Consider the following 14,352-nt stretch of genomic DNA (forward strand, 5'->3'; position numbering starts at 1 on the left):
TTTAAAGATTTACATGTGGTGTTGCAACATTTCCAGACAATGAATGAGATTTGTGAATAACCATATAAATGGATTGGATTTTAAACAGATACAATAGAAGGAGAAGAGTAATAAGTTTAAGACCAGATTCCGGAACAAATCCAGAAGTTTATAAATAAAAGAGAGATAAGACCTAGACATTTGAAAAAAAGGAGTTCAAAGTTCATTTATGCCAAAGTGTTATACAAAATCACAAAATCAATATAATTTTCAACATAAAAGTGGGGGGGGGGGGTATTAAAAAATAGAATTCAAAATTTTTCGATTTATGCGATGCTGCAACCTTATTCCACGAAATAAACTAACGGATAAAGTAAACAAATAAAAACAAACAAACAAAAAAAAAAAACATTCAAACAAACAAAGAACGTCATAGTTGTTACATTTTTTTATACCTTGACATTCTTAACTTATTGGAATTGACCGTTGTCAGCACGGTTTTCTGAACTACAAAAATGATTAAATGGATAAATACACTTAATCGTACACACAATAATCTCTAATTTTAACTACGTATTGAATTCAAAGTCATTGCTATTTTTAAATATACGAGATCAATACAATTTTATAGTATTCATTATTGTTAAAAAGTTGTTTGCAGCGGGTTACAGCCCACGAACAACATGACTAGCTTATCAGCCACCGACGACGGTTCAATGGCGTCAATCGACGACAATGTAAAGAAAATGCCGATTACATGCGAAGAACTTATGCAGGTAAACTTTTATGTAAACCAAGATAATGTACCAAACAATCTCTTCCACCAAATCATGCAATCGCTTACTTGAAATGAACAAAACTGAATCGGGTTTGATGACCAGTTTATTTAGCTTTGAACAGTTGAAGATCATTAGCGCATCAAAAAATCGACCATACAAAATTAAATGTTTAATTGAACCAAACAAGAAATGTTCATCAAAGGGGCTTAACTGCTTCAGTCCTTTTAATTTTGCGGTGGTCATTAGAACCACAGGGGCTTACTCCACTATAAAATATTCAACCCGACTAGTGTATTGGCACCAATTGATATACTAGTCGGGCTGCATACATGTATATGATAGTGGGAGCCTCGGTGGTTGAGCCTCTCGCAGTGCTTAATCTAGCTTCCAATTTCGATTTGTTTGGATAAGAGTACTGTTTGTGAACTTTAGTTTTGAATCTCGACATTCATACATGTGTCTTTTTGGTTCTAATGAGTCTCCTCGAAACATGTGAACAGCGTATACCGAAATTTTTCATTTATATTTTAATACTCTGGTATAATTTAATGTAAGTTATCTTATCACATTCTTTCTGTCTTTTTAAGTTGTCTTACCTAATGAAAAACGAAGAGAGTATCAGCAGTGAAACTGTAACCATGACAACAGATACACATGTATGCGTCCTTGACAAAACAGAAGACACAGAACACCTCTTAATAGTCGACACGGAAACCCAGATAGTCCGACTCCGTCGGCCTGTGTCAGACATAGATTCGGCTATACTGAACTCGTCTTCTAATTTAATAGCAATAAGAAGTATGTATAAAATGGTGATTGGAATGCCTACATATTTTTATTTTTGATATTTTGTTTAAAATTTCATAGTAAACAGAAAGTAACAAGTAGTTTTTCATATAACCCATGTTCATATGAGATAAATATTATATAGAATGCACTGTAGATTTCAAAATTAAGGGAGATAACTCTGTAAATGACACTCAAATATAATGGAATCTATTGGATTTTCAGCGTTGATGTTCTCCTAAGAGCAAGTAGATATAAATGAATAGTTACACATTTCACAATATAGACCCGTAAAACAACTTAATTATTACAAAAAAAAAAAAAAAAAAAAATGCAGCCTTTTTTGGGGTGTATCACATTTTTCAGATTTTGCATGATACTTGTGAAGGCTCTACTTAAGTATAACAGAAATAAGTTTTTATTGTTAAACAAAGCAGAATAATACTCACTAAATGCTCGTACATGTATTATGATTAAATTGCTATCAATGATTAGACAACTATAGTTCCCTCGTAAAGAGATGATCGTGTAAATTTAGAGCATGATAAAAAAAAATCAAGTCGAGTATTATTTATCAGATACGTTCCTTGCTCTGTTTTATACTGTTCTGTTTTTTATCTTAGAGGCAGAAACTCTGCAGATTTTTGATACTGATCGGAAGATGAAACTGAAATCTTACAGCGCACCCGAGGACGTAATTTTCTGGACCTGGATCTCGAAAGATGTTGTTGCTATAGTTACCAAGACGTCATGCTTTCATTGGAATACAACTGGTAAATCATTGTTTCCGTTGTATACATAAAGAAATCTGAATATCATTGTTAAAGCGCATATCATTTACAATCTTTTAAATTATATACTAGTACCAGACAAAGTATTTTTTCGTTCTTTTTACTTACTACTCATGAGACGCAATTTTAATTTTCGATACAGTTTTCGGGCATCATTAAGTTAACATAATTGAATTACGACCAGGTGACTTTCATTTCCATAGAAAGCCTAAAAGGTAAAAAGGTAAAAAGCGAAACTACACCGACTACGTTAAAAAACTAATACAAACAAAACCACTGCATGCATTGAGTTAACGAGTTTACGAGTATGCAGAACGATTTAATTATTGGGCGTTTTTGGTGCAGTGAAATTACTTATTCTCCATCCTCTAACAAGTTATTGTAAATAGATTTATTGAGAATTCACTGAGAATGCTGAATACAATACCTATTAACGTAGTATAAGTTGACTGGGACAGACCACAGGATTGAAAATACCAAAGAGTTTGTCACTCAGTGAAATGTGAATATTTTTTCCCTCAAAACTGTTGGTAGAACACAGTAATCTGTATTGCTATATTAACACTTTTTCGACAAATTTACTTTTTATACAGATTTCATACAGATCAAATGCAAGCATCACAGTTTGAATGAGTTTGAATTATAAAGGGGGAGGAAATTGAAAAATAATGTTGAAATACCGGATGTTAGATCGCACGGAACTGTTGTATCATAAATTATACCACCACCATATACAATTAGGATATTTTATTTAAAGTTTACAGCCACAATAACATTTTTGTGCGTGTTTTTCGTCTAACGATGAAACGACGAAACCTAACATCAAAGTTTCATTTTTCGGTTTTATTTTAGACGATCTAGATCCAGTGTTTGTCGTTAAGAGACCTGACAATCTGAATGACGCCATTGTTACTGACTATCGAGCAGATAAATCACTGAAATGGATACTTGTGGTCTACAAAAACAACCAGGTAGTGAATTGAACTTACTGTTGGGCCTTATGAACTTCTGGATGTTTCATCCACTGACTTGTTTCTACGGTTACAGTCTCCTTCAAGGAACTATAACCGCTTCCGGATTTGCTAGGCAAGGTGATTTTGAATCCGCTAATAAACGCTCTGATATACATTCTGGGAAAAAAAACACACGACATGGGCACTTTTCATTACAAAACAGCGAAGCTTTTTGTGTTGCCCTGGACTACATGTAGTTTGCAATATGTGCGGGCTTAGAACTGAATATTGCTAAATCAGGGTGTTTTGGAACAGCAATATATCCTCCACGCAGGAGATTTCTTTTGCTATAACAACTTAAACTTTAGTATTTTATTAATTTGTTCATCAATATCTTTATGCTAACGTTGTAGATTTTTCTATTATACATGGTTATTCGATAGTTGCATGCACCTGGTTCATCGGTAGGGCAAGCGTTCCACGTGCATTTTAGTGTTATATGAAACAAGTTTTCGAAGGAATAGATTGACACACAACAGTAATGCAAAAGTAACAATTAAACAAGTTCGTTGTGTTTTTCATTATTTAAGATTGTTATTAGCAGGACCACAATTCAGATCCCGGAACAATCCATATTTACTCCATGGAAAGACAGACAGAGCAGATAGTAGAAGGGTTTGTAGGAAGTTACACCACGCTAATACTGGAGGGTCGTGACTCTCAATCAACCCTGTTCGTTGGTGTAGTGGAAGAACAGGTATAAATAAATGTATGTTTGTAAAGGGGAGGCTTGGTTTAGACTCAGCTTTGGTCATGGTTAGTAAATGGATAGTTTTCTGTTGATAAATTTGAACAGTGAAATAGTTTTATAGGCGAATAGATTGCATACATTTAATGGCAACACTTTTATACTAAATTTAACATTTTATCGCTCAAATAATATTAAGCGCTATATTCTTGGAAATAATCACCACGCAAACTTAACCTTTTTATATAGTTTGGAAGACATTAATGTGTATATTATGTATGAATCGGATTGAGTTCATACAATACATATAATTTCAATCAGTCATGAATTTCCAACATATATATGGTACCTAATCACCAAGTACAAATAACCTGACATCCCAGGCACAATAAACGACAAGAATGATCAAACCTGAACATGTTGCTAATAACAACGACGATTTAATGTAGGTAAATTCGTAATATAAATAAGATCTGAATTATTCCAATTAATGGCATATGGAACTATTCAAGATCAAAGTTTGCATGAGTATTTTAATGAAACTTGAAAGTCCCGCGCACAACTGAAAGTTTAATTTTTTAATATTTTAGAATTATCCGATTTTCATTTATTTTGCACAGTTATTAATAACAGAGATTGGAAATTCATCAAGTGGAAAATGGAAGAAATCTATTGATCTTGATTTCGCTGTCGGCGACTTTCCTATTGCAATTGAGGTAATTAAGCGAATAAATGAATATGATGAATTACGAAAAAAGCAAAAGGAGGACACATTACCATGTTTTTACTTTTTTTAAAAATATTTTTCTAACACACTTGGTTATCTCTGCATAAATATGTAGACATGTTGTATCAGTTTTGAACACTGAACTTCCCCCCATATCGTCTTGTGAAAAAGTAGAGAAAATTACTATGCAAAGCGAAACACAAAACACCTCAAATAACTTCAAAATAAATAGTAATAAACACATTGGAATGCCTAAATAACACACTTGACATTAACTAATACATTGAGACATTAAATAACACGCTAGGACATTAATTATTACACGGAGACATTAAAAAACACGGAGACATTTAAAGACACTGAGACACTTATTAACACTCTGAGACAATAAATAAAACACTAAGCCATTAAATAAAACACTAAGCCATTAAATAACACACTGAGACATAAATAAAATCCTAAGACATTAAATAACACTCCGAGATATTAAATAAAACACTGAGACATTAAATAAAACACGAAGACATTAAATAACTTTTTGAGATATATTAAATAAATCACTGAAGCATTAAATAAATGACTGAGAATTAAATAACATTCTGAGACATCAATTAACATACTCAGACATTAAATAAAACACTGAAGAATTAAATAATACATTGAGACATCAAATAGCACACTAAGCACTGAGACATTAAATATCATTCTCAGACAATAAAACACTGGAGCATTAAATAAGACATCAAATAACACACTGAGACCTTCAATAACACTCACTCTGAGACGTTTTAAAAATAAAATACTGAAGCAATTAATAAAACATTGAGACATCAAATAACACACTGATACATACAACAGCAATCTCAGACTTTAAGCCACTTTAAAGAGAAATAAAAACACTTATCAGTTGAACAACAGTTTAGCATTTCGACATGCACCAAATTCCGAGCCTGAGTTGCGAATGAGTACACAATTTTCTAAAATAGTCATGGAGGATGTTCAAATGTTACTACTTATTTACTTTTGTTACTTTGTATTTTAGTTATTTTATGTTCTTTGTTGTGTATGTCTGTTTTCCATATGTAGTCTTTGTCCCTTCCTGGATTAAATTCTTTTGATTTCGGCTAGAATCTTGGTTCCCTTGATTACTCTCTTACTAAAAAAAACATTGATTACTTTTTTTTTAGTTTTATCCTTATTTAAGTACCTATATAGTAGACAATGCCTTCAAGTTGGTACCGGTGCATTTTGATGTACATGTAACTTGAATATACTGGATATTCTTGCAGGTGAACGAAAGATATGCAACAATATTTATCATAACGAAACACGGTTTTTTACACGTGTACGAAGTTCTAACCGGTAAATTGTTATGTGTGAAAAAAATGTTTACCAACGATGTATTTGTCACAGCACCGATGATAAATGGCTGTGGCATTGCCGGAGTCCTCTGCAATGGAAAGGTACACTGTTTTGAACATATTAAGCAAATGAAGAATTTCATACGTAGTGCAAAATAATAGTTTGTAGCGCCTGTTTCTCATGAAGTTTGAAAGATATTGAACCTATTGAATCTGTTTATAAACGAACATATTTGAATTATTTATTGAATCAGTTTTACTTCAAACATAATAATAGGGTAAGTCAGTTACATACACACATTAATTTGATCAATAAAGTAAATTTACACAAAATGTGATTATTTTAAGAATATTTCCTGACCCATGCTACCTGTTTTAATGCAGTCCGAGTTGCTCATTTACTTTTGTTACTTTGTATGTACTATTTTTGTTTTTTTATGTTTTTTGTTGTGTGTGTCTGTTTTCCATGTGTGATCTTTGTCCCTTGATAAAATTCTTTTGATTTCCTCTAGAATCTAGGTTCCCCTGATTACTCTCCCGAACAACACCAAGAAGGAAAATAACTACTAGTAAAGTTGTCTGTTTGGATGTTTAAATCTATTAACTATTTACTTTGACCAGTTATCAAAATTTACAGTGAAATATTTTGAAACACTCTAGTATCAGTTACTTGTAGGTATTTAGAGTAAAAATGGACGGTAGTGTACTTATTTCCTACATACTAAATCAGCTTCAAGATCCCGAGTTAGCCATGAATCTCGCCTGTCATTGCGATCTATCAGGTGCCGAGCAACAGTTTATAGATAGATTTCATGATCTTCTTGAGAAAGGAGAGCCGAGCCTAGCTGCGCAAGTAGCTGCGATTTCTCCGAAGGTAAAACATAGCATAAAAATTCTTAGTAATTTTGAAATGTTTCAAAAACGGAACACATTCACCGTTAAATTGCTTTCAAACACGGAAATACTAGCTACGCATTGTTTTATTTAAATAAGTAAATTATCAGAAACATTGTAAAATATGTATATCATATGTTTAAAAAAAATACCAGAAAAACATGTTTATCGTATATATTTCATATGTTCATGAACACATGAAAACATCTGAAACACATGTTAAGGACTAACAAATCTCTTATTCATGAAAATAATGTAAATAAAATTCATTACATTGTATAATAAGTGTTCTACAGAGAATAGTTCTTCATAATTTAGGAAAATGTATTTGGGAAGATCTTTTGGAGACAATCAGTTCAAGACTATTATCAGAATATAATAGCTTTAAAACATATGATACTTCTATTCCACATACTCAGTTAAAATCTCGACTTAAAAACATTATACATTGTTGTTTTTCCAAAAAAGATGGTACACCTAGATATAAATATATAGTTCTAGGTAGAGATTCCTCATACTTTGTGAAAAATATTACCAAATTATCATCCAAATATACAGAGGAAGATGTTTACAAAATGGTGGAATATTTAATTGACAACATATTTGTCCAGTGTGGTGGACGTGTTTTTCAACAAACGGTCGGCATTCCAGTGGAAACAAATTGTGCTCCCTTACTTGCTGACATATTCCTTCAGTCTTATGAGGTTGACTATATAGTTGATCTGATCTGATTCGTTTAGCTAGATCCTTTAATCTCAGTTTCCGCTATATAGATGACGTATTATCTTTAAACAATCCTAGTTTCGAAGATTTGATACATTGCATCTACCCCAAAGAACTTGAGATAAGGGTACTATAGACACTGTGAAGTCAGCCTCATATCTTGACCTACACTTAGAAATCGATGGTAAAGGAAAATTAATGAGCAAACATTACGACAAACGTGATGACTTTTCATTCAAAATTGCCAACTTTCCTTTCATCTGTGGCAACATCCCTTCAGCACCTGCGTATGGAGTGTTCATATCACAAATCATACGTTATGCCAGAGCTTGCCGAAACTACGCAGACTTTTTGTATCGCGCTAGAACTCTAACAAATAGGCTTCTGGAACAGGATTATGTTGCTACAAGATTGAAGTCATCACTACAGAAGTTTTATGGTCGTCATCATGAACTCGTGGATCGTTGCGGTGTATCCATCTGCACCATGAAAACTGATTTGTTCAACGTGTTATAGTTTTCCTTTCCTCTTTCATCTACCCAGGACTTGACCTTTTATGAGCACCTCGGCGGATGTTTCCAGAAAAGCAGAGGACGCACCTGGTCCATGCTCCCAGTATTTAGTGGAGTCCGAGTTGCTCATTTGCTTTTGTTACTTTGTATATATGATTTTAGTTACTTTATGTTCTTTGTTGTGTATGTCTGTTTTCCATGTCTGGTCTTTGTCCCTGGACTACATTCTTTTGTTTACCGCTATAACCTTGGTTCCCTTGATTACTCTTCTAGTTCTTTTTGTATGCACAACACATATATTTTCTTAATGGTTTTAAACATATTTTTCCACACGTTAAACATATGTTGTAATTTTTCTTGTACACCATATTCATCGATAAAAAATATTCAGTATGGTCGTGCTGTGATCCTTTTTCCATTCTTTTTCTCGGCGAGTATATATGAATAAATAAATTTACCTAAGTATGATAAAATAAAAGGGTAAAAGGAAAATAAATAAAAAAAAAGTTAGCAGTTGTCACTAACTTGATTCCCCACTCCCCCAATTAGTTACATGCATTTTTTGACCTCCAAAAAGATTCTGTTTAAGTTTCATTGAATTCTATTCATTGTAAGAAGTATCCAATTTAAGGAGGTAGACCTACGGTAAGGGACACAACTCTTAAAAATCATTGGAACGTTTGTATTCAGTATTTTACATCAAGGTATGTAAGCATCAAAGAAATTTGGATTGATTTCATTCTGCGTCAAATGAAAGTTTTACAGGCTTTGGTGAAATTGAATATGATACAAACATATCACTGATTTCATGAGTATGAGTTATGTCCCTTATCCTAGGTTTACCTCCTTAAAGTGGTATAATAAAAAGTATTATTTATATACTGCTTTTATCTACGTTGGACGTAGTGGGAACGGTTGTTAAACTTATAGAAGAAAAAACAAGTTCGGTTAATTGTACATCTTTTATTAACAGTTAACATATCTCATGTAGGGTATTTTGAGAACGAAGCAAACCATAGAGACGCTTAAATCTGCTATTTCATCTCGGATATGTTCCAAACCTCCTATTTTAGTGTATTACAAAACCTTACTAGAGAGGCGAAAACTGAACGCGGTTGAATCGGTAGATCTCTGTAAGACAGTTCTTCATCAGGGGAGGAATGAAATGCTCAGGAAATGGATCACTGATGACAAGGTATAATTGTTTGTGATAACATATAATAAAAGGCTTTAAAATGTGGTAGTAGAAGTATGATATCTAAAATGTTTTAACCCCCCTATTCCATTTTTAATACATAACTATTCTTCTTTCCAGTAGTGTGGCCTGTTTCATATTATTAAGTAAGAGTAACCCAGGGAACCAAGGTTATAGCAGTAATCAAAAGAATGTAATCCAGGGACAGACCAGACATGGAAAACGGGACATACACAACAAAGAACATAAAGTGACTAAAATCATACATACAAAGTAACAAAAGCAAATGAGCAACTCGGATATATCATCCACGTGTTCAGAAAGTTTTAAGTGTTTGGTACAGAAAAAAAACGTGATGAAATCATGTCGAAAGTGAGTCTCATTTTTAAACTTCCCCACAAAATCTATACGAAATTTCTATTTCAAAACACATTTTGTGAAGTTTTCCTGTCACCAATCTTGATGATTTCACCAAAAATCAGATAAAATCAGAAAAAGAGTTAATATGTCTATTTGTAGTGATTTGGTAAGAAAATAAGTTGAAATGACGTCAATATTTTTCTTGCTTTTATAGATAATCTTTTCTTTTTATATGATCACTGGTATTTGGGAATTTACAATAAAAACTTAAAGGCTTGATAATGGATTATTTTGTAGGTATTTATCTTTCTGCCTTCGCAATTTTTGTGAAAAGTTATTTTGTATAGATTCTGTGGGGGAAATTAAAAATGCGACTAAGTTAGGTCTCGGTGCTGTATGTATCATAATCTGCAATATATGTAAAACTAAAACATTTTTAAAAGATTATTACGCTTACTTCGAACACATTTTGTCTGCACTGCAGTTGACATGGAGTGAAGAAATAGGAAACATCCTGAAAGAACTCGATATGGACAAAAGTCTTATATTTTACATGTTTCTACGATCGTTTCTTCCCAAGAAAATTGCAGAACGAACATCTGATATGAGAGATTTTGGGAATGCGCTGTCTTACATTAAGGCAAATGACTTAGATTTGGATTTTACATCATTTTTGAGAGAAACATGCCGTGTTAGTCCAGAAGATGGTCTAGAGACAGCCAAGATAATAGTGAAAAAATTCAAAGAGAGTCTGAACAACGAAAAGGTTATATATCATTTAGGTCACTTCATAAGTGTCACCCTTTAACTTGTCGTAAAAAAACATAGTACTTAATTATCCTGAACAGCATGCAAGTTATAATAAAATACACCGTATGGACTGAAAGACCAAAAAGGACACCATAACTTATATATGAAATAACATGTCAAGAACATGCTTTCAGCTAAAAAAATGTATTTCCCAATATTATTCAGTTACTGTAAATTTTGGACTAATAGCGGTAATGTAATCAGTTTAATTATGGACTAAATATTTTTGTTGTAAACTCTACGTTTCAGTGTTCTGTTTGTGAGAACATATTTCATCTAGAATATGCTTTTATATCACAATAAACATGACACTGACCATTTCTTTTAGATGAATAGACCCTTTCGTTTAAAGTCAATGAGCTTATACTTTCGCATTCGAAGTAAGACCTATGAAGAAATAAATGAATTTCCTCGCGAAAATATAAACTGAGCACGCTCCATGTATGCTCATCGCCTATCATACAGTTAACACAGTTGGCCTGTAACTCTAAAACAATATAAACATTTGCTTTCTAAATGTTTCGTTTTTATTGTAGATCGTTGATATTTTTATGGAATTTGGCCTACTAAAACAATGTACTGAATTTTTAATGGATGTTTTAAACAATGACAAGGATTCCGATGGAGTTTTACAAACCAAAGTCATTGAGCTTAATCTACTAGCGTTTCCCGCAGTGAGTCTTTACATTGATTATACTGATATTCGTTTATGTTACGGGATTAGGACATTTTGAATTTTTTTTTACTTTAGTTTGAAATCACCGATCATATAATTCCCGAGTCAATGTCTTCAATTAAGAAATTTCGTTGATATGATCCGTAATTCAGAAAAAATAATTTAATAAAAAACAAAAGACCCGATACCTTCTATGAACATTTCAACATACATTTGTTTGCTTTTTTGTGCTGTTGCAGGTAGCAGATGCAATAATAAGAAGTAAAATGTTTAAACACTTTGATAAGACGTACATAGCACAACTGTGTATAAAGGTCGGATTGTCTAGTGCCGTAAGTATATGCCTTGGTAGGTATAGACCAGGGCTATAAAGGTTGAATTGTCTTGTGTGGTGGTTATAAGCCATGGCTATAAAGGTCGGATGTTAAAGGCCATGGCCATGAAGGTTGGGTTGTCTTATGTGGTTGTTATAGGCCATGGCTATTAATGTCGGACTGTCTTGTACCGTGTGTATATGTCATGGCTATAAAAGTCGGACTGTCTCGTGTCGTAGGAAATGCAATTCAAATAACCAACTTTAATCAAGTGTCATACAATCTATGCACCATAGGGTTCCTTTCTTTTGTACCTTCGGTTTGCAACTCTAACATGCAACAAATATATGATAAAGTTACTTATATTTAATACAGGTTACTAATATACAAGTTACTAATATATAATGCATGTTACTAATATATAATACATGTTACTATGTTCAAGTTACTAATATCTAATAAAATTTACTAATATTAAGTACAAGTTACTAATATCTAATAAAATTTACTAATATAAAGTACATGTTACAAATATATGATACAAGTTACTAATATCTAATAAAATTCACTAATATTAAGTACAAGTTACTAATATGATACAAGTTACTAATATTAAGTACAAGTTACTAATACATGATATAAGTTACTAATATATGACACAAGTTACTAATATCTAATAAAAGTTACTAATATCATTATCTTCATACTGTAAACGTATGAATTTTTGCAATTTTCGCTGTGGACAGAAAATGGCGAAAACAGTACGTGCGAATTGAATTTTATAACATCATACAACACTAATCATTTTTTGAAATCGCTAAAATTGATAACCGCGAATATGTTCATTTGACATATAAATGAATATAGTCCGCGAAAATAAGAAATTGCGAATATTAATACGTTTACAGAATTTATCACAAAGTTAACAGAATGATGAATCTTACTTGATTCATTCCATTTTTTATATATATTTTGACTAGGCCTCTGACCTGTACAAAGAAGTATGTAGACTATCAGATGAAATGGGAGGTCCAAAACAGGTATACAGTATTATTATGAATTAGTTTTAGGGTATATTTGATTTGCTGTTCACTTTGAATATTACACACTGACCTTTATATAACCCTACTTAGAGAATATTGGTATAAAATCCATATATCTTTATTGTTCCCATGAAAAATAAAGCTTCCCATACATTGTTGATTGAAGAACAAATTTAGAATACAACATTCGACGTATGCCTCCTGAGCTCCTAAGATTGAAGAAACTTTACATATGTAACATTTATTTAATGAAATGTTATCTGTATTTCGTAATTATTTCACATCCTATTACATAAATTACGATGCTATGATCCTATATTATAAATCAGAAAGGAGAACGAAGGCGCGGAAAGATAAGTAGTTATACACAAATGCAGTTTTTATCATAAATGCAAGTATAGCAGTAGTGTGGATAAACCCAAACTATTTTCGTAGATCCAAAGGGATGACACTTAAGAACCTACGAAAACACACAGACCTGTCCTTTGGCTATAACCAAATTATCCATTCTGCATTGTTTTGATTATTACAAGAAAATAAAGAGAGAAATCTTTTGATACGTCCGTTATATTATAATTGCTACCCAATTTGATCATACGTCCGTTATATTATAATTGCTATCCAATTTGATCAAAAACATACCATTGGTCATGTTAGCCGTCATTTAGCATGGACTTAAAGCATTTTTATTTTAATGAAAATATTTACCTAACACAAATGAGTTCTTCAATAGACTCACGCTTTTCCCATGAAGTATATTTAGATCAAGTACGAAATTATACAAAATATAATTAAGAATAAAAATTAAATTAAGTAACGAAATTGACCAATGAAAACATAATAATGTATTTTTCCTTACAGGAACACTTCGCCAACATTGAACAAATGAAAAATGTAGCATTGTCCGATGAAATGGCGAGTATTTGTAAAGAACACGACGAAGTTTACCAATTATTTTGTTTTTGCCATAACATATCGTGTTGTAGGAAATGTCTATGGACTTTACATAATAACTGTAATGAGGTCCATCCTTTTGAGGAGGCTGTTGATTCTGTAAACCTTGATGATTGTCTGACAGCATTAAAGACACAATGTAATCAAATATTGTCTAAAATACAAAGTCTGAGACAGTCGAGAGAAGAACGTTTAACAGCAATCACAGAAGCTAGGAAACAAATTGAAAGCAACATAAAGAGATTCCGCCAGGAGCTTGACGGACACCTTGACAATATTCAGGAGGAATTCACCAAAAATATGTATGAAACTGAAACAGAGGCCATCAAAGAGATCTATAAAGCGTACACGTCGTTTATAGACATGGAAAACAAAATATCGACGACTCAATATGATATTCAGTTCTTGAAATGTTCATATTCCGATGATGCAGAATTTTTCTTGCAAATACAGCACACTTCGTCGAAGTTAAAAACGTTCCAAGTAGAAATTAATAACTTGGAACAAAAACATTCAATTAAAAGGACTTGTTTATCATTCTGTTTGAACTCATGCTTGGATAAGTTGACAGAAAATGTGACATCATTTGGTAACTTGACAATTTATAATGAGGTTTAAAAGATAAACAAAATGGTTTGCTACTTCTTTATTATTTGTTCAACGGATTTAATTAGGTCGACATCATGTGTCGAAACCAATCCAGTTTGATATCAAATATAGAATTTATTTAAACTTATACATTTTTTA

The 14,352-nt window shown here is 32.3% G+C and overlaps 1 protein-coding gene across 4 annotated transcripts; it reads left to right on the forward strand.

Annotated features, from left to right (window-relative positions):
• The first annotated feature begins 562 nt into the window (after positions 1-562).
• LOC148608201 (clathrin heavy chain 2-like) lies at positions 563-14,341 on the forward strand. Of its 4 annotated transcripts, none has more exons than XM_088543716.1 (14): positions 563-755; positions 1,346-1,556; positions 2,168-2,317; positions 3,188-3,306; positions 3,893-4,045; positions 4,657-4,752; positions 6,053-6,226; positions 6,801-6,998; positions 9,245-9,448; positions 10,293-10,574; positions 11,155-11,292; positions 11,534-11,626; positions 12,589-12,648; positions 13,513-14,341. In XM_088543716.1, the coding sequence occupies exons 1-14, from the start codon at positions 663-665 to the stop codon at positions 14,221-14,223; spliced, it is 2,682 nt and encodes an 893-aa protein (XP_088399842.1). In that variant the 5' UTR covers positions 563-662; the 3' UTR covers positions 14,224-14,341. The 4 variants fall into 4 exon arrangements, with proteins under 4 accessions (XP_088399842.1, XP_088399844.1, XP_088399841.1 ...); XM_088543715.1 differs by having other exon boundaries at positions 564-755; positions 3,890-4,045; XM_088543718.1 differs by lacking the exon at positions 9,245-9,448 and having other exon boundaries at positions 3,890-4,045.
• The last annotated feature ends 11 nt before the right edge of the window (positions 14,342-14,352 follow it).

Source organism: Perna viridis, chromosome 9 (assembly GCF_037379345.1).
Source record: "Perna viridis isolate PV_CMFRI_1.1 ecotype Kerala chromosome 9, ASM3737934v1, whole genome shotgun sequence".
Lineage (NCBI taxonomy): Eukaryota > Metazoa > Mollusca > Bivalvia > Mytilida > Mytilidae > Perna > Perna viridis.

Excerpts from the sequence above, each read along its gene's own strand:
- LOC148608201 (XM_088543715.1), top strand. The coding sequence starts at position 663 with ATGACTAGCTTATCAGCCACCGACGACGGTTCAATGGCGTCAATCGAC. Across the intron at positions 3,307-3,889 it reads TGGTCTACAAAAACAACCAG|CAGGACCACAATTCAGATCC; the intron begins GTAGTGAATTGA and ends GATTGTTATTAG. Across the intron at positions 4,753-6,052 it reads ACTTTCCTATTGCAATTGAG|GTGAACGAAAGATATGCAAC; the intron begins GTAATTAAGCGA and ends ATATTCTTGCAG.